At 35.5% G+C, this 20704-nt stretch overlaps 3 protein-coding genes across 11 annotated transcripts in view; all 3 read right to left on the reverse strand.

The window, feature by feature from the left end:
• Positions 1-1294: 1294 nt before the first annotated feature.
• Positions 1295-6106, reverse strand: Start1 (Steroidogenic acute regulatory protein-like). The gene is made up of 11 exons (XM_017905652.1): positions 5926-6106; positions 3721-3995; positions 3502-3582; positions 3315-3392; positions 3165-3218; positions 2961-3093; positions 2649-2875; positions 2416-2571; positions 2244-2348; positions 2002-2177; positions 1295-1927 (listed from the first exon to the last, which is right to left on the reverse strand). Exons 2-11 carry the CDS (start codon positions 3961-3963, stop codon positions 1726-1728), a joined length of 1455 nt encoding a protein of 484 aa, XP_017761141.1. The 5' UTR covers positions 3964-3995; positions 5926-6106; the 3' UTR covers positions 1295-1725.
• Positions 6107-6857: 751 nt separating this feature from the next.
• LOC108551479 (NAD kinase 2, mitochondrial) lies at positions 6858-9127 on the reverse strand. The gene is made up of 6 exons (XM_017905656.1): positions 9012-9127; positions 8056-8353; positions 7635-7958; positions 7477-7558; positions 7151-7415; positions 6858-7090 (listed from the first exon to the last, which is right to left on the reverse strand). Exons 1-6 carry the CDS (start codon positions 9046-9048, stop codon positions 6858-6860), a joined length of 1239 nt encoding a protein of 412 aa, XP_017761145.1. The 5' UTR covers positions 9049-9127.
• A 3090-nt stretch (positions 9128-12217) lies between these two features.
• LOC108551485 (bromodomain adjacent to zinc finger domain protein 2B) overlaps positions 12218-20704 on the reverse strand; it is a 160400-nt gene continuing 151913 nt past the window's right edge. For 7 of the 9 annotated variants that reach the window (XM_017905671.1, XM_017905674.1, XM_017905673.1 and 4 more), the window contains 14 exons: positions 19996-20049; positions 18785-18983; positions 18596-18715; positions 17864-18437; positions 17558-17777; positions 16711-17449; positions 16365-16625; positions 15776-16274; positions 15353-15698; positions 14327-14448; positions 14111-14252; positions 13868-13998; positions 12778-13062; positions 12218-12596 (listed from right to left, as the gene is read on the reverse strand). In XM_017905671.1, coding sequence (XP_017761160.1) covers positions 12419-12596; positions 12778-13062; positions 13868-13998; positions 14111-14252; positions 14327-14448; positions 15353-15698; positions 15776-16274; positions 16365-16625; positions 16711-17449; positions 17558-17777; positions 17864-18437; positions 18596-18715; positions 18785-18983; positions 19996-20049 — 3870 coding nt within the window. In that variant the 3' untranslated portion in view covers positions 12218-12418. The remainder of the gene's footprint in view (positions 12597-12777; positions 13063-13867; positions 13999-14110; positions 14253-14326; positions 14449-15352; positions 15699-15775; positions 16275-16364; positions 16626-16710; positions 17450-17557; positions 17778-17863; positions 18438-18595; positions 18716-18784; positions 18984-19995; positions 20050-20704) is intronic. The other 2 variants (XM_017905677.1, XM_017905675.1) reach the window with 2 other exon arrangements.

Genomic DNA, 20704 nt, shown 5'->3' on the forward strand with positions numbered 1-20704 from the left:
TAAATGCTTAAAGCACATTTTTATTTTACGCTTACAACTGAAGCATCTCAAACGGATTAATTGATAATAAAAAGCATTTGAATAATTAGATTATGAAATGAATACAAATATTTTGCCAAGAAGGGTCTAAAAAATTTTTTAAATTATATGAAATTAATTAGGAAAAGGAAGTTCTATAAAGGAAGAATATATAAGCAATATTATTTATTTAGGCCAGTAGACACATCAAACTTGACATTTGATAAGATATCACTTTAATCGTTGTTCGCTCAAAAGTGCAATTCGTACTCACTGACTTGAAAATCGAATACACAATTAATTTGATTACAATTACTATAGAAAGACAGAACAAAGAATAAAAACGTGACTAATGGAACATGCACTAATATATACATACAAAGATACATAATGAAAAATAATAACATCTATATATTTATATTTATAAATTTTACATTTTTATTTGCAATAAAAATATGTAGTATTTGAAACAAAAAATAAATTTCTTTAAAACTACTTTAATGTTAAATGCTGTATCCTCATCGAAATTGTATTCTTTGTATTTTTTTCATTCCTATCATATCAAATGCACTTTTTCACAACCGTCAATTAATGGATAAAACAACAAGAACTATTATGTGTAATTATCGAGAATAAGAGAAATGCTTTCAATAAACAAATTATTTCATTATGTATTCTTTTTTTATAACTCACAATAGATGCTTTAAATAAATATTTTTGTCGTAATTTCCCATTGCATTTTCTTAGTCATATTATTTATATATTCCACAGCTCTTTTAATGTTATTGCTTTTCTGCAACCAAGGTAAGGACAATCGTATTTATGTGTACATGTCATGATTGAATGTGTATTAGAAATACAATTTTCATGAGATATATAGACAAATAACAATCTATACGAAGCATGATCTAGTCACAGACTATACGTCTGCACATCTATGCTGTAATTTAACAAATATTCTCAAAATTTGAATGTTAATCAAACGATTGTCTCAATATAATATTTTTATAATAAAAATAACTTTACCTAGAATCATATATTCACAGTTTAACATTTTTACATTGGAAACGAAGATTATAGAAAATGACGAATTAATTATTGAATATGAAATAAAATTGCGCAGAAGATTAAATGCCACAGTATTATCAATAGTTTAGAACATCTGTAAATGAAAAAATACAATTTTATTATGATAATATTCCTTGTGAATGATTCATAAATAAACAATACAAAAGATATATACGTTATATTACAAGGTGATTATAAAACAGGGTGATTGCCTAAATTCCATTTCATCTATATTAAAATGTATAAATTTTTCTATTAATTTAAAATATAACTGCATTGAAAATAAGATATCAATCATTTTCTTTACATATTTTATACATAACAAGTATCCCTTAACTTTAATTCTTCTTTACGAGATACAAAGCGTGTAAAAAAAGTCTTTTACTGTTCTGTCAGTCTGGCAGCTCTCCAACAAATACCATTTAGAGACTCTTTCTACATTTGTCATTTAGTTTTCACTGATGTACATAACACATGGAAAACACTGCAGGGACATCAAATATGATTTAATTAAAGATTGCGTTGTTTTCGGAATATTAAAAATGCAATGAAAGATCGATGTTCATTCAATTACACAACTCCAGAGGATGACTATGAAAGACCATGATTTTTTGATCAATTATTAAAACGAGCATTGTACTAAGCAGTTGATCTTTGTGTATCATCCATGTACGTTCTTATGTAAGACATAAAATCTACTAATGCAGTAGACATTGATTTATCTACGACTTTTTGTGGAATCCAACCCTTTAAATTTGTATTGACAATCCATGTAAATCTACATTTGTTCTCTTCGTTAGGTAACCGTTCTGCTGCCCAGCAACTTAAATTGTTTTCGCCCCTTTAATATAATATTTATTAACGTAATTACTTTCCGATACAAAATAATTTTAGTAACATATTTTATCATCTTACCTGACAACATTACTACGACTTGGTAACGATGGGAAAGGTACCGATGTACCACTATTAATATAGTAATTGCCATAGTGAATGCGATGTCTTAAAATAACAAAATCTCGAGCACCAATAATGCCTCCGCCTTGAGCATTTGTGGCTTGATAAACAACATCTGTATTCTCGTCAATGTACTAATTAAGAAATATATGTCGATAAATTATTTTAATTAATATATGAAATTAAGAAAAAATTGTTACCTGTAACTTTCTCGATTCTGTAACAAGTTTATTCCACGTTGGTAATATCTCAATTTCATCAAATAGTTTGTTCATGAGTATATTAGCTGGGGCTTCAATAATTCCCTAAAACAATTAAATAATTTTATGACAGAAAAAATACAGAATTAAATACAATCGATATTCCACTTACTACTATTTTTAAAATTTTTCCTAGCGATTTAAAATTATTTATATAAAAGATAATATCGCCATTTGTAAGTATATTTTGAATTTGCCAATCTTGAGATTGCAATAAAGTATGACAATTTTGCACTAATGCATTTGCTCTTCGTTTATAATCCTCTATCTGTGAACAATTGAAATGTTGCTTATAAAAGACTTCTATACACTTCTAGGAAGTATCATTATAGAATACTTGGTTACCATTTCTGATGTAAGTTTTTGTACAGATTTAGGCGGAGTTTCATTCCTTTTCGACAAACCTTTAGAGCTACTTGGTCTTGTATTTGTAGGATATTTATCCTCATGGTCAGAATAATCTGGCGAATCTATAGGTGTGAAAAATCCACCAGTGGGTTCAACATTGGTATATTGACGTGATTCGGAAGTAAACCTCCGGAGAAGTGGTTCTCTTTCACTCTCCGCGACATCTAAAATCAATTCGAAGTTTTTATTCGCTACTGACACACAATATCAGTTGCTAAATTCAATAAAAAGGGAATAACAACATCCTACTTCTAAACCAACGTGTAGCTTTTGTTTCCTGAGGTAGCACGCGAATATCAAAATACCAAACTTCAACCCAAGGCAATACAAAAGACGTAAGGATAAGAAGAACTTGAAATACTGGTTGACTACATCTTGACCACTGGAAATGAAAAGTGTAGAATAATCTTTTATTATAAATAACCAATGTATAATGGAAATATCAGTATTTACATCGAAAAGGAACACTTTGGCCATTAAGAAAGCACATGTCGTGGCAGTTGTTAGCTGTAACAAACCGTACAACGTTACTTTAACAAATATCGTATATCATTGTTTTACAATTAATTACGTTCGAATCGTATGTGAAATTATAGCACTTACGGCTGCGATGATCCAATGGTTCAAATGGAGCAACGCATAGAAGAGTAACAACACTATAAACCTACAAATCGCTGTCATCTAAGAAGATAAAATCTTTAAAATCTCTGTCCCTATCGAGTATCATGCTGGACACTTTTTCTTCTTTAAATTATTCATTGTACTGCTAAATAAATGCTACGGTACTTACCACTATGTCGAAAAGCGAAGTTTTTATATGATAATGGACTACTTGATTCGTGAAAGCAGACGCTAAACTCTCGCCAGCAATCTAAAAATATGTTTCGCGTAAGTACAAGTTATCGCATGTGAATTTCTTCTGCTTGTATGATCAAACAAATACACGTGATATCTCTTTTCTCCGGCTTGAAATTGATCGAAGTGTATACTGATAATATATACGATTTACCATTGTGCATATAAGCCACATAAGGAAGGTGAGCAGAAGATCGAAGGTAACGAAAAGGCAAAAGAAACGTCTGACGTTGGACATCCTCCCGTACAGCATGGCACCCGCGATAATATCCTCGCTAAGAATGATATCCGGTGTTCGTGTTATGTTTTGCTGAGAGTATAAACTCCTCTGAGAGTTTATAGATTCATTCCGCAAGCTTTCAGCCAACGCTCTAATTTGCCTCTCATCTTCTGCCATTATATTGCCTTTTTGTTATCCACGACGATGGTCTGAAAACAATTAAATACAGGTCAGTATTACTATATCGTAATAAATAAATACTAACTATATTACATCCAATATTATCGAGCAGAAACACATACCGATTAACGTAACATTTTGACTAAGTTTCATATTTCGTGCGTCGATTTTCTCTAACACTCCACTACTACAGACTAATTAATTACGCTGATAAAAGAAACAACAAAAAAATGACTTGCTGTAATGATTCCTGATTACTAATTACGATTTATCGAATTAACGATACGTTGCTTAAATATCGTTACGTATGTATGATGTAAAGCATGATCCAAAATGACTCATTTATCAATGCAATTCATGCGACACGAAGACAAATTTTTTAGGACAATAATAAATACATTGATTTCGGAATAACTTATTAAAATTGAAAATATTTGACACGTGTTGTACTGAATATGGACTACCGTTCACGAGCGGTTCGCGAACTATATTTGCCGGCAATATGGATATTTTCGTGTTCAGTGAACAGCTTTTGGTGAACATAGTTTGCTCGAGAAGTGTACATATTAACAGACTTATTCGTAAATTTAAGAGTCTCGCACTGCGTATAATCTGGATACCATACTACTGTACGCGTACAGCTTCCGCCAGTGTGGATATAGCATTATACTCATTCTTGGCGATTTGCTTGTGCTGGCTGTACTTTCTTGAGATTTGCTTCAACGCAGTATTCAAACTCTAAGAATATCATTTATGTGATAACGCAATTTCCACTACTTATCCTTTTTTATCATTAGATGCTCGAATAGCATTAAGATTAGTGTAACATAAAAGTACTAATAATTTCGGCAATTTTCTTTTTAATTCCATGTTCGTTTCCGAAACGATTTCCTATAAAATCCCGAACGGTAATAAAAATCTAGTTCGATTACCTCGAATATTACTTTTCTATCTTTGTATAACCGTGTACGTGAGTTTTATACAATTTCGAGTATCAAGGATCATTTATTTAAGTGGAAAGATATATTTATCCACTTTATTCACACATACAGACAAATACATACATATTGAAATTAGTATCAAATTACATACATCTGCAATTGATTATATGAGATATAAAATTGAGTTTTTAGTAATACACTGTAGCAAAGCCACCGATTTTATTATGAACGCTTTGTATATAGATACATGTATGCATTGATAAGAAAATGGGAACGTGATTTTTGATGGTACAAATGAATGAGAAACATGAATGAATTTACTTGTCAAATGCAACAAAGGTTTATTTTCTTACGGAAATACTTAGATTCACAGATACGTTCGATAATAATTTTCTTATCCGATTTATTATCGCACGAAAATATTCCTGATATCTTTTTCGATAAAGATTTTATCTATCGTTTTATCCATCGTAAACCTAGAAAGAGTTTTAAAAGACTTTTTTGCAAAGATCTGGTGATATCGATATTTTATGTTTTTCTTATTGACCTTTTATTATATAAAAAATATAGGAGAGAAATAAAATAAAAAAGAAAAAAACAAATTTTACGGTTCCACAATGTATGAAATGCAACAGTTGATACGGTCGATGCCCTTACTGATACTAACAAAAGGCTTCTCCAAAATATGGAAACCCCATAGCTATTGTGTAAATAGTTCTTCTGCAATGACGTCTTGCTGGCTTCATTTATATTAGTGATTCACCATAAAATAAAAAAAAAAATCGTCAACAGCATATCGATAATAAAAAAATCTTTCAAGATATTAACGAAACATTCTAACCTCAAACTCGATTAAGAAATGTTCAATTTTGGAAACACCTACTTTTCTCTTTACATCGTTTGTATTTATTTTCCATAAAAGTTACAAATAAAATTTAGACTTGTATACATCAATAATTAAAGAACGTAAGAAGCATAGCGTTTCAATTGCAATAAAAAAACCATGAATTTTCTTTACCGTTTACGTCTTGTAAGTTTTCATTAATCCAAACCCATCAGTGAAGAGTCAATTGTCAACATATTCCACTCGCGTATCATCCCGAGAGAAATAATTTCTAACAAAATATCTGATTTTCAACTTTTTTGCCAAATATCACAACTTTCTTTGTAACAGGAATAAACACAAGCAAATGTATAAATTTCTCTACATGAGTTGCGCATAAATTTTTTACATGGTAATGGCGGCGCCATGTGATAAAGCTGAACCTAGTGCCATCTTTCGGTACCTTCATACCAACAAAAGTTAACAACTACGTATTAAAATTGAAAATTTAAAATGCTGAGTTTTGGAATTACATTCAACGTAGTCCCTATACTCGATAAAATAGATATAAAAATATATCATTTTTTCAAATCCTTACAAACTAAATAAATCCTTAAAAAAACATATATTACATCGTGTATAATAGAAAATTGTTAGAGAAAAGCTTTCATGATGGCGTAGTCTATGACTCGAAGCGTACGAGGACCGATCTGCTTGAAATAATTGTTTCAATTTGATTAACCTTTTTATAAAAATCTTTATAAGCACGAATAAATATTATATACGTTATTTAATAATTTTATAATAATATATTTGTTTCTTTATTGTTACCTAATACAGTTAAAAAAAATTCATTTATAATATATATACACGATCACATTGATTTTATCTATTGAAATATAGTACTCCAAGTTATACACATTAAACCCTATAATTTTACGTAATATGAATATCAAATTAAATGTACCTTGTAAAATTTCAAAATATTTTAAAGTACAAAAGTACAATTCTTTCGTATTGAATTTTCGTTAATCTTAAATACATTAATACTATTGATACTTCAACTATTTTTCAACACCTTAACCTAAATTAATAAAACTTTTATATGAATTCATTAATCTTATTCATTAATCTGGAAGGATTAAAGCCTGCAAAGAATCTTCGGGATAAACTTCCAATACTGCTGTAGTTCCAAAATTAAACGGCACCGCTATACCACCATCAATGACTATACTAGCATCGAAACACTGCGATCGTATTGTTAACTTATTACAAAATCCTCGTGGATGTATGTATTTTGGAGTAGGCCAAATATCAGTTACTATCATATCTCTTATAGCATAACATAATTTTAATTCCTCTGGAATATAAATAAATATTTTATAATAATTGTCGATGTATAATACAATATTATACATACCCGCGCCGAAATGTAAGCTATTATTAAAAGTGGAACAAATTTTTTCAATTGTATAGTTGCTAAATTGTTCTTTTTCATTGAAAAGCTTCAGTATTTCTTGCACTGTTAGTGGACTAATACTATTTATAGATCTATACCAAGATGTTGATCCTGTTCCTGTGCTAACACATAGACCAGAGCTTTTCACTAAATGATATTTATCTTCCTTATCTATTTTTATAAGTAATGAACTTGTTCTAGCAGAAAGTGATTCTGCTATAAATACCTATATACAAAAGAGATGTTATAATTATTATAAAATGTATAATGTATTTAATTTAACTTACTTCATTTAATGCTAACCAAGGCAAACGTCTTTCTTTTGGTAAATTATTCGGTATATCTTTCTCCAAATTTTGCGTATAAAATCTGTAAAATTAAGAAACTTATGTAATACATGACATTTTTAAATTTATATTATTTAAAATATAATTCAATTTCATACTTTTCTCCACCTACAACACGTCCTTTTTCATGAGTGTGGAAAGGGCTATCCCAAATATTATCTCCTTTTATCGTAGTACGAATTCTCCGTCTCATTTTTATATTATAGTTACCTGCTTTTAACATTTCAAAAATTTCCGGTATGTTACTTGTGTACTTCGGCGGTAACATAAGAAACCCTTCGGACCTTTCCGGATTTGAATTAATACCAATTATTGGTTTTTTGTTATCAAATATCATATTAGAGGCTAATAAAAAAGTGCCATCTCCACCAATCGGTAGAATTAGATCAGCCCAAACAAAATTTGAACTATCTAAATTTTCCCTTAAAAGACATAAATGTAGGAATTAGAAAAAATATACTACACGTTTCATAATTATTTAATTTAACATAAGTTTATACAATAAATGATTATATTTACCTATTAATTATTTTATATTCTATGTTCATTTTTTTTAAGACTTCAGTTACTTGATATTTTACATTTTGGGTTGCTATATGACTAGCCAACATTCCATCATAATTAGAACCTCTTTCCCGTAATTTTACTTTTAATTCTTCTTCATTTAAATTTGGTTCCCGTAGTTTTTCAAAATGGTATCGCGACAACTTCGCTACAATGAGCACTCGCTTCGGTACAAATGTTGATTCACTTCGTAAACACAATCTAAAGTTGTTATAACCATTATACTTATTTGATTGTAAAAATTGTAGAGTTTCTGAAAATAATACAAAACATAAGTTAAACGATAAGTTACATTTAAAAAATTAAAAAATATTACAAATAGAAATATTTTGTTTTATAGTTATGTATGTACGTCTAGTTACTGTATAAATTTACATTTTAACACGTATCTTACAAATTCATCGATTAGATTATGCAAAATTTTGTAATATTTTTGCGACGTTCATTCGTTCTATTGTCAATCAATTCATTCGATAATGAAATTTATTACATTTGCTGATTGTAAATAGTTCAAGGACGACTACTGAATATTAAACTGAATATTATTACAAAATAATGCAGTAATATAATAAATAAATTTTAAAAGGCATAAAATATTTAATTTCGATTTTTTAAATAAAAGAAAATTGTTCTACAATTATTTATATGTAAATTTTGTTGTAGTCGTCTTATTTGTTACATTTCATGTATTCAAAGTATTCATAAAAATACATTATGGTTTTCAAAATTATTCATTTCCTGATTAATGGTCAATAATAATTCAATTGCACTGATATTTTAAATGATTCAAGTTAAAATACTTGCTGAATTTATTACTAGCATTTGTTCTTTGTTTTGTGAATTTTCATTGGAGCTTATTGACATTACGTATTCTCACCAATAGAATTAAACTTTACTCAAAATTTACTTACTAGCAGATCTTCTTCGAAGATGGTTGAAAGTCGTCATCGCATGCTGCTTAAAAAATTGATATGCAAACTGCAAGCAAATAATAGTACAAAGAAAAGAATGTTAAAAACGTTCCTAACCTCTCTACCGGCACGAACAGTAGATACTAGTATCAAATGCGACGTATGTATTCACACTCGACGATGACAGAGATAAATCTTGAGTGAGATAGACGATAGCAGTATGGCGGCCGCGGAAAATACGAATCAGTACGATTTTGTTTCTGTTGATAAAATTATCATTTTGTAGTGGATAATTCGACTAAAAATTAGTAAAAGTGAAAATTAAAATGACAAAGTTAAAGAAAAACAATTGGAGGTACTTCGATGTTCGTTTCTGCTTGTATAAAGATGTTTGTGAAAAATTTTAACTAATACGACGTAACTCGAAGAAGTTTTCGTTTCCAAACTCGAGCAATTGAAATAATTCAGAAAGAAATATTTCACTGTACAGATACACGCTTCGCTTACACTTTATTAATTCATTTGCAATACATTAATTAAGTCTGTTTAAATAGCATCGAGGCTACCTAACGTATGCCTTCGTTTATACTATAGACAATCATCTAGCTTAAACACACACTCTTATTCTTTCGTTCTTTCTTCGTATTCTCTTTCTCATTTGCGCAGTTTTCATTTCTCTTTAATCTGTTCCATTATCGATATCATTTATCGTTATTGTTATTACCATTGTCATTATCATTATACCATATAATATATCATAAGATCGACGTTAAAAACTAAAATTCGTATAAAAAGCGTCGTTATTCATACTAACAATGTAACTGTTCTATTTAAATAATAATTGAATCTTAAAAAATTATTTGTTCTTGTTGTTGTTGTTGGTGTGTCTGAATGTATGAGATGTCTAATGCATCGACTATAATACGAGGGTGCAAGGCGTGCATAAAGTGATGTACATATGTGTTCACGCATACGTTTATGTCGACTTACATTCTAAGAACATTCGGTAAGATCGCGAAATGCCCCGACATTGCGCTCGCATATGAAACTACGTAACCTTATAGCGTGTTTTACGTTCGTTACCTACAATTACAAAAATTAATAATCGTCTCAAAGGATATAAAAACAAGGTATATGATGATGAGTGATTTGCAGAAACATAAAATTAACGAAAAAAATACTATCATTTCATATACTTATCGTGACTGCAAATCAAAGAGTGACAATAAAAAGACGCGCGTTTTCACTCGTTACGATCTTACCGATACCGATATCGTTCTTAGACTATGTTAGGGCGACAATACATCCATTTTGCATCCAGGCAATACATCCAGCCGCACCCCGCATATTTCTTTAATCACCTTTCACGTTTAAATCGTTTTCACGCGGTATTTTATAATCTAGCTAATACTTTTACATACTACGAATGTTTAGCACATATCACTACGGCCGAACCACTTCTCTCTCTCTCTCGCTCTCTCTTTCGCTCTTTCTTTCTCCGTGTTCTCTCTTTAATCTTCGTTATTACATATCTATCCGCTATTACGAGCAATAATGTACATCAATTACATAAAAAACAAGATATCATTAATGTTCTTGTGTTAATCGTTTTATCGTCGCGCGATGGTCACATTTGCGAAGGTACCGCGGCTTATTAATAATCCAAGACTTACTACCGACACCATCAATCATACGTAGCATATTCTTACAACGCCCTGTGACGCACGATATCCGTTTCGAAACGTGTTATAGGTTGTTGTTGTTGTTGTTGTTGTTGTTGTTATTGTTATTGTTGTTCATCATTTTGGGTACACTGCATGTGAGATATTACATTACTATAATCCTACCGAAGAATCGAATATCGCTTAAAAAACTCGTATTATTACAACGAACAATTAAACGAGGTCCTGTTGGAACTCGACGCGGATAAAATTCGACGACGCTTACATTTCATACTGTAATGCTACGCACCATGTAGGATAAAACTGCTTTAATTTAAAGAAAACGAAAACACGATCATTCATTGCCTTGCTTTAAAATTCCTAATTTTTCCTTCTTTGTTAAAAGCAACTGCCATTCAACGTATATAATTATTCGGTCATTGAGTTAAATGGAATTTAACTTTATATTGTTTACAAAGGTGATATAAAGAACCAAATGATATCAGTAGAATTATTGCAGCACTAGTCTTAAACGTGCTAAATAAGATTAAGACGCAATTTTGAATAAATAAAAAATATTCACGTTCAATTTTGTCAGACTACATTTCCAAATGTTCGTATATTTGATGTCAAACTTATATATCATATAACTTCAATTCTTCCTTGCAAATTATATACAAAGTATCATTTAATAAAGATTAGAATTTCTTTTTATCAAAAATTCACGTCGAGTTATAAGTTTTATTCTATTTGTGTGCAATCATTCAATCATAAGCCTCATTTCCGTTCACCTATTATTTAAACATAAATAAATAAGATAGAAAGCGAATTAATAAAAAGAAGGGACAAAGAATCCGTGGAATGGCATTAACTTCGTCCTTAATTGGAAGATTGACTTCGTTTCGTCATTCTGTTGTATATCTTACTGTACAGCAAATGTTACCCTTATCGTGCTGATGTTTTTATGGGCAGAGGTGTTATGTGTGTGTTGCATGTTTTCATGTGATGTGACTATCTATGTAGTATACATATACACTATATTCATATTTATACATTTAAGGGGGGGGGGGGGTTAGAGGCTTCGAATGAGTAGATGTGTCTCACACATGGATGTTTTTAGTCGCGTCGATCTTACGAAGCTCCGAATCACAAAACGTAATCTATACGTAAAATCTCTGTCATAGCTTCCGGCCACGATAAAGCTCCTCTCATTTATCCTACTTACAATCCTTATAAGGTTCGTTCTTAAACGCAACTTGAGTTCTGTTCGGCAGAAACATTTCGACGAATATAGAATTCTTGTAACGTTTGTTAAGTTCGTCGTTGAATGCTAGAAGAAAGGAGAAGTACGAGCCGTTAAAAACGTTCGCCACCATCGGATTATTTCGAGTATTAAAGTATGTGTGCTTAGAATGCGAGAAGCGCCCACGCGAGCGTCGATTACGGGCGAGTAACGAGTATAAGATCAGGAGTGGCGAATGGAACACGCACGTAACGCGACGCGCACGAAGATGTACCCGCATTCGTGGTTTTTTTTTTCGTTTATTTTTTTTTTTTTTTTTTTTGTTCTCTATTAGAATTAAAGTTATTCTGTCGACCGCTAGAACGAGGCCAACGGAGCACGGAGGAAACAGGTCTCCCCTTTAGTCTCTTCGACGACTGCTAGTGATACTCTGACGAGGGCTCTACCCTCTAGTAGTAGAAGTGGGCAAAACTGTTGCAGGTGTTACGAGAGCGGACCGAGCCTCAGCTATGCGTTTGCGGATGTGGAGGTGGTGCGCCAGTAATCTCGGTCCAGCGCATTTCGAAGAAACTGCGCATCCCGTGTCCGGCCTTCCCCACAGGACTGTCGTCCTCGTTGAATACCTCGCAGTTGATGAACATCTGTCTGACATCGGCGCAAAACTCATCGCGAGACTTGTACCTGTATCGAGAAGCACTCTTTGGAACATGTTCGGAATTTTCCAATTTGTTCGGATTGAAGCTGACGATCAAGTTAGAGCTTTTTTTTCTAGAGATCTTAGGTGAACTGTTTTTTATGTTTAGGGAACTAAATAGAGAGTACGTTCAATTAACTAGTAGTCGTTGGTACGCGTGTAACTTACACGGAGTCCTGCAATTTCTTCTTGATCGTACTGAGATCCATGGGTGTTTTAATAATTTTCTTGTAGGTAGGGAACTGTTTGGTGTTCACCGGCAAGAGGAACGGCCAGGCCTCGTCCTGTTGCTCCAACTGTTCGAGTAGCACCTTACAAGGAGCCAACTCTCGTTGCTGTTTCTTCGTGAGCGTCCTATTGTTTCCCTCCTTCCGTGGCGAAGCAGTTGGGGTTGCCGGTTCCGATGAACTGACGTCCTCTACGTGTGTGTTCGATGCCGTTGACGGCGTTGGACTGCGACGCAAAACAACAGAAATTATTTGCACGATTAGCTTTCTCGTTTGCAGGAGGTTTTTCCGTCATAAAAGCTTCTGGACGAATGCATTAAGACTCAAGCGTGTATTTTCTGCTTGAGACGGGTACGTTGTTCTCGATGGAACATTTCATCTTTCTGACTCTTTGTCTTTCGTTTTATTTGGTCTCGCTTTTTTCTCTCTCGCCGTTTTTGCCCATTTATGGTTTATTATTATTATTATTATTATTATTATTATTATTAAGTAATCATAGAACATGAAGGCTGTTCTATCGTTACGACGAATTTTCTGAGAAAATACCCATCCCACAGTCGATGTTCGTATCACGCTGTACAAAGTACAGGGTGTCCCCCGACGAAAAGGGACCTAACACGATAATATATTCACAGAGTATACAGAATAATATCGCTCGAACGAAGAAAAACCTACCTATCGACGATTGCTTTTAGTAGGAAGAAGAACATTAACTATAATTAACCTTTCGTGGAACACCCTGTATGAAGTAAATACTTCCTTACAATAATTTTCGACGAGTATATACGATACGGGTCGAGGATGTAAGTCGGTATAATCGCATGAGAACAGTGTATGCTTTTATGTTCGTTCGTTTTAAAGCAGTTTTTTGTATCTTTTATTCGATCGGAAATTGTTTATTCATGGTTTGCGTTCGCTGAACGTTATAAATATTGAGTCATGGTTTCGTAGCTGTTTCCCTACTCTATACTTCGTATGAAACGTTGTTAAGTCAGCGAGTTGACAATGTTTGGTTTTTTTAACGTAATCACCTAGCTGGTGGATGATCAGAACTTTCACTTTCTCTGGTGCCTCCCCCTTTGGTATGACTCCTTCGACTACTATTTCTCTTCTTTGGTTGTTTACTGTGGCAATTAGAACAATACCATTTTCCCCTTGGCATCTGAAAGCATAAGACACATAAGTGAATCATGTGGATTAAATAAAATATTTTATTCCACTTATAAAGGGGGCTTCCATCTATACGCAAATGGCTGTTAAGGAGGATCACTTACTTTTGGCATAACAGGATTGTGGCAGTCAGTGTGATAAGCTCGTGGACAGAGTTCACATAGCACTAAGTTTTTACCAACTCTCTTTCCACATACCAAACAGTTTCGTTCACCTGTTGCTTTGTTCATGCATTCGTGACAATACCTGAAACGTTCACATTCGTTTAATTCCACATGGAATTTTACCACACGATGAACGTCTAAGATACAATTCCTTACCAGTCACCATCAGGAATGTTTTCCATTTTTGGACGGAAACAATAAGTATGATAGCCGCGGTCACAACCATCACACAGTAATAGTTTGTCTTCGTTATCTCCGCTGTGACAAAACTGACAATTCTGTAACAGAAAAAGAAAACTTTCCAATTTAAAGCGACAAAACGTTTTACTTAGAATAGGCAGATTTTAGTCTTTCAGCGTTTATTACTCAAGCATTTGAAATTAAACCCCATCAATGCAATAAATGTTAATGAGCAAAGAATATATTAAATAGGTGGGATAAATCAACATTCAAGAATACTTAATTAACGAAATTAGCGCAAAGCAGTTTAGTAGTACTTATGTTGCATCGTGCATTTTGTTATTATGGCTTAATATATAATTAAATTTGGATATATAATTGGTGGATTGGAATATGTATGAAAACTTGCACAAAGTAGCATCAGAATAATAAATTATTTTAATGCTTGAACTATGCATGTAATATACAATTTGTGCTAACTAAACGTGAGAGCTACTCTACGAACGAAAAAATATGAAGCATTAAAGGGAAAAATTAATAGACGATAAGCGGCATATTTTCTTCGCATGCTACCGTTACGTTAAACTCTAACCACCCTTAAACGCATTAACGTGACATTTTTCCTTTAAATTACAGCAATTTAGAATAGTGTTTCGCATTTTTATATACTGTTAAAATGTTAGACTATGTTGAATTAGTATTAAGCTATATCAAAGGACTCTTCGACTTCGGACTTTCGACTCTTTCGTATTTTATTTTTTGTGATTGCCGCATTATTCGCACTCATAAAAATTTCGATGAATTCGTACAGACTTCCTCACAATACTGGATGTAAATATATTATGGAAAGTACCACGCTAAGAGCATTTCGTTTGACTAAACGTTTACCAATCATTGTCGAAAGCGATATACTCTCTGTGGTTCACTGTGCAAGGAAGGACAAGAGAGTCACGCAGGAAGTAAAAAGGATACTTTGGTTAGTAAGTTAGTGCGAATACCCACAGAGGCCTGAGAAGTAGTCAATAGCTGATTGTATTGAGTGGTAGCTTTGAGTGAGACGCAGCGGTTTCGTAGCTTGACGCAGACCGAGTTTCTAGCTGGTGTTAGACTCACAGCCTTCATGATGCTCTTGTCCCAAGCGATGCTGGCCTCCAACATATAAAGTGCCATAGCGAGCTGAGCTGATGTATGTGCTCGAGCTGTTGCCTCCCGCCAGTTGTTCAGTCCTCTTGGAGTCGTTTCTTCTTGAGGTACCGGGGTCTGACTGTTCTGATCCGAATTATTCGAATTCGCGTTTGCAGCAGCCGCTTGTTCTGCTTTTAAGGCCGCTAAGTTTGGATCTCCCGTACTATAATTTCGAATAAACAAATGAAATGATACTCGAGCGAAATTTAGAATATTTAAACATCACGTAGATAGCCTTACCAAACGCCTAATGGTGGTTTTAAGTATCTCCTTTCTATAGCAGCTTCCAGAGACAATAATCTTTGTCGCGCTTGTTCAACTGCACTTATCTTCTCCATCTCGTTTAGTTTTTCAATTTCTTCAGCCTCCTCGGTTCCTGCCCGTGGAGGTAACTTCCAGCCTTTGACCTGCATGCTGGCATTTGCGACTTTGTCTTCTAGGGCCTCAACTTGTTCCAATAACTGCGCATCCACACGTAACGCGACTTGTTCGCTCCAGTCTGCTGGGTTATCTGGTTTTGGAACCGGTGTATCGGGTTCGTCGGGCGTCGCTTGAAGTTCAGTTGCAGTAACATTGCCAGGGTCCACGTTGATCTTTCCCGTAACAGCTAAAAAGGATTCCATGGTTGCCCACGTTGTACGTTTTAGTTCCTTCTCGCGAACGCCGCGAGAATGAAGGTGCTCCAATAATTCTTGAAATGTATCGACATCTGTTATTCTCCACCAACCATATCTCAAGTCTAAAAATGGATAATGAGCATATATCGATGTAAGTTAAGCATTTTATCGCGAACTACTTGACTTATCCTATATTATCTTGTATCACTTGCCTCTTGGTACTGGTTTAGCTTCACCAGGAGGTGGCAAACCATGCACTTTCAAATACTCCAGTTGGGCTGCCTCGTCTTGAGTTAAAATCAAAGGAGCAGGACTGTCGCACCTGTCGTAATTTGGACTAGCTGGAGGAGGGAATACTGGTATTCTCAGCTCGGTCGGTTCAGCTATTCCAAATATTTGTTTGGTACTTGGTCCTGGAGTGTCGCAAGTTTCTCGTGGTAGAATCGAGAACCAGTTGAATTCATTACTGTTATCTGTAATTAACGTAAACGAAATCAATGAAACATCTTTGATAGTAAATATGTTACACACATTAATAGTAAATTGGGAAAATCATACTGGAAATAAATGTGCCATTCAGCTCCTTTCCATTATGAAGATTGTTAACGTGATTGTACTTGTCACCGTTCGGAATTGTCTCAACGATCTTATCTTCCATCATCTTCACCGATTTCATATCTTCGTCCGTTTCGTCGTTCTCTTTCTTTGTCTCTTCTTTGATATCCACATCCATGCTAACAACTTCCGTTTCTTGTTTAATCTCTTCAGACGTAACGTTGGTCTTGGCATCGGTCATCGGACTGTCCAAATCGTTCTTTTTCTCCTCCTTTACGTTTGTCAAATTTTCATAATTTTGCATAGGTTCCTTTTTACAACCGATATCTTCAACCTCAGACTTGGTTTTATCCACCACAGGCTTCACATCTTCCTCTTGTTCACTGGAATTGAACTTCTTTTCCTTCTTTACGTCATTGGGAGCTTCATTTTCGCGATTTTCGACTTTGGTGTCCTCCTGCTTCGTTTCTGGTTTCTTCTCCAATGACACATTTTTGTACTTTTCGTCTAATTCAGCTTGCAGTTCCAGAATTTCCGGTTCTGCGCTCTCCATTGCCTCGACGAAGATGCCACCCGCGCATGCCAGCTCCCAGTATCTTCTCCAATACCTATCCTGACCGAATATATGTGCTCGTAACTGTTTCGAGGAGCTATTCAATTTCTGCAATTGTTCCTCCGACTGTTTCAACAATTTATCCAATTTTTTACCAAGTTCTTCGCCAGACAGATTTTTATCTTCCTCCTAAATCACAAAGCAGAACATTAAATCATCTTTCAAAATAGAATAATCAATACATAATTATTATCGCCTATCGATATACGATAAACAATTATTAACTATATAATTTACCTCCTCGGGCTGTGTTCCTTCGCTCTCGTTCTCAGACATATCCTCAACCTCATCTTCATGATGAATCTCATCCGGAGTGGGTGTCGTTCCTACTGCTGTCGACGTCGTGTTACCCTCCTCGTCAACCTCTTTCTTTTCAATCGTAATAGTGTCCCCAGTCTTATTAACAATTACACCAACAGCTTCCATTCGCACCTTTCGACTATGTAACTGCCTCAACCTACAAGAACAAGGTAACAATTATCGACTAATCTCTTGCTAAATGTCAGCAACGAGCAAATCCTCGAATCACAAAAGGATACATACTTTCTAATCTTTGTATCTAACACGAATCTCTCTTTCCTCAATTGAGCCACCGTTTCCAAGCTCCCCTCAATCTGTCTGATCACAGCCTTGTTCTGCAACAGCTCGTTGCAGAGGAACGCTAGCATCTGAGCTTTGTGCGTCGGGTTCAAGGCTAAGAATGGTTTGTCCCTCAGCCTTTCGGACATCTTCCACGTTTCGTTGTTGTGCAGGTGCTCATAAAATTGGGCATTTTTACCCGAACAGGTCGAAGCATAATCACCGCCGTTCTGATGATGATCAGCGAACTTTTTGTCACGTTCTCGTTCCAGGCACACCCCTGTCAAAGCTTTCACCTCTCCGGTCGCGTTCGCGTATAAGTAAATCCGTAACACTTCGCTGATGTTAGCGTGCGTTATGTCAGCTTGACGCAGACTCTGACCAAGACCTGTCGTATGCCTCGCCGGTTGAGGGATTCCTGGATCCTCGATTGCGCATACTAATAGATGTGTCATCACGGACAAGAGCTCTTCTTCCGCTTCCTCGTCGTTGAGGAGTGCCAGCTGAAGGCTCTTTAGGCTCGGCAGCGACTCCATATCTGCAAGAGCGAAGATTAGCGTTTCAGTAACTTTTCCCGTGTTTCGATCATTAGCTCAGCGAAACGACGCAATTTTTGAGAAGATATTTAACCAAGTGTCCCGAGTTTAAAGTTTAAGAGATCGTTTGAAAGCGGAAGAACGATAAAGAGGTACTCACCGAAGCCTAAAGTCTCGCCAAAATTATGCAAAAACTCGAAAACCATCACGATATCAGCGAACGCCTGACCGGACAGCTTCAGACCAGGTATTCGTTTCAATTCTGGCAGTGGTCTGTGATCTGAAATCGGAGAATAGCGTGTCACAGAAACTCTACATAGCCTGGCACAAAAGGTTCACAAAGCCGTACCCGTTAGCTCCATGTCCTCCACAGGCTTTCTGATCTGTTCGATCAGTTCCATCTCTACCTTCCTCTGCTCGGCGCGCTTCTCTTTCGTCGCTATTCGCTCGGCTCTTGCCTCCAGCCGTTTCTTCTCCCTTTCCTCCATCTTCCGACGATTCTCCAGTGCTCTAACCAGCGCCATGTGCTGTCTCCTTCGTTCTCTTTCCTAAAGTGTTCGACGAGAGGCATTCAACGAAAGAAACAAAGGAAATTTTGGTTGCAGCGTTCCATGCATTAAAGAATTCTCTCAAAGGATCTCGTTAGAAGCACAACTTTGACACGCACGGGCTACGACAAACTCTACGTCCGTTTCCAAGATACTCGTTTCAGAAAGACTACACTCGATAATGGCAACTCGATTTTACGCTTTTCGCTTCAAAAATACCGTGCAATTGTTCTTTTACCCAACCACACTGCGATACACGACAATGTTCCGACTACGATGATACTGTTTGAAAGAGGTTTTTCGAATGATCACTGCGTTTCAATCTTCACACAGCGTTCTGTTTTACTCTATGTTCTCCAATCTTTTCGAGTACAATTAAAATTTTGTCTTCGTCACGGTCATTGATTACGAGAGAGATGCAAGCGTCCGAATCTTCTGCCGATGTGAACAAAGCGAGAGAAGCATCTATGATTGACAAATGACTGGCGTGTGTCACGCGAACAGGTGCGTAAAACGTCGTTAACGAGGGACTGGTTAGTGAACGTGGATCTCTTGAAAAGCATTAGTGTTGCACTCGCGTGGCGAAATGTTTCGTTTCCACCGCGATTTCATTCGTCGACAGCTCGTCCGAGGGTCTGGCTAAGATCCCCGACGAGAAGCCGACGAATCGGCGAGTGCAGATTAGTTTCAGCTATCGATTCGCGACCGAACGTGCTAACTTTGAACTCGTCAGTCTGTCTACCTGCTCGTTACCGATCGCTAGTGGGCCACCGATCGATTAAACCGTGATAACTCGATCCAACAGCGAGGTACGATCCACCCTCGGAAATTCGACGAGGTATATTCGAGGTATACTTCGTTGGCGAGGATTCGATCGATCGATCGTCGTACGGAATGATCGATAAGGATTCTCATCGGCGTAGACAGTGACGAGTTTAAAGTTCGTGGAAATTCGTTTCGTTCCGTTTTAGTGAAGTCGTCTTAATTAAACTAGATTGGGTATGAGACATACCAGCTCGACGGTGTAGAGCATCTCGCGCTGCTTGGTGAGCTCCTGCATGTACATCTGCGGCACAAAACACATCCACAGTCCACCAGTGCTCAAACTACACGCTCGAAACTAACAGTACATCTCGTTTTCTTTTCTCAATTTTCTCAATTTTCTCAATTTTGTTCGCAGAGCTGACTTTCAATGGTATAGGTACCAGAAACGCGTACATTTTTCCTCGTCGTTATTATTTTCTTTCCTTCTCTTCTTTAAATCGTTCTTTCTTTTTTGATTTTTTAAAATTGGGGTAAAGAAGAAGACTGTTCGAAATCGCGATTCTTCACAGTGACCAATTCGCGAGCGTTGTGCGAGATGAATATCGATTAACGTCGATTAATCGACGTGTCCGAATGTGCGTTTTGCAAGAACGTGGTTCGTTTTTGGAAAATATTTCAGTTTCCTTTAGGCAGATCGTGTCTATACCATTACTCTCTGTTGCTACGTCAAGACCAAACTCACACCCGTGTCACAAACGAACGGAAACGGAAACTCAAGGCAGCCTGAGAGGCGCGGCAGCACCGCGAAATCTACGTTCGAGAAACCAAAGGGACGTAATTACGGTGTACCACAAAACTAAAGAAGCAAACACGTGTAACAGAATTACGTGACATGGCGTGTCTCTGTCGCGATGAGTCGAAAGAACCGGTAACTCTGGATCTTCTCACCGTCGTGT

This window comes from Eufriesea mexicana, unplaced genomic scaffold (genome assembly GCF_001483705.2).
Source record: "Eufriesea mexicana isolate 0111107269 unplaced genomic scaffold, ASM148370v2 scaffold4231, whole genome shotgun sequence".
Taxonomy (NCBI): domain Eukaryota; kingdom Metazoa; phylum Arthropoda; class Insecta; order Hymenoptera; family Apidae; genus Eufriesea; species Eufriesea mexicana.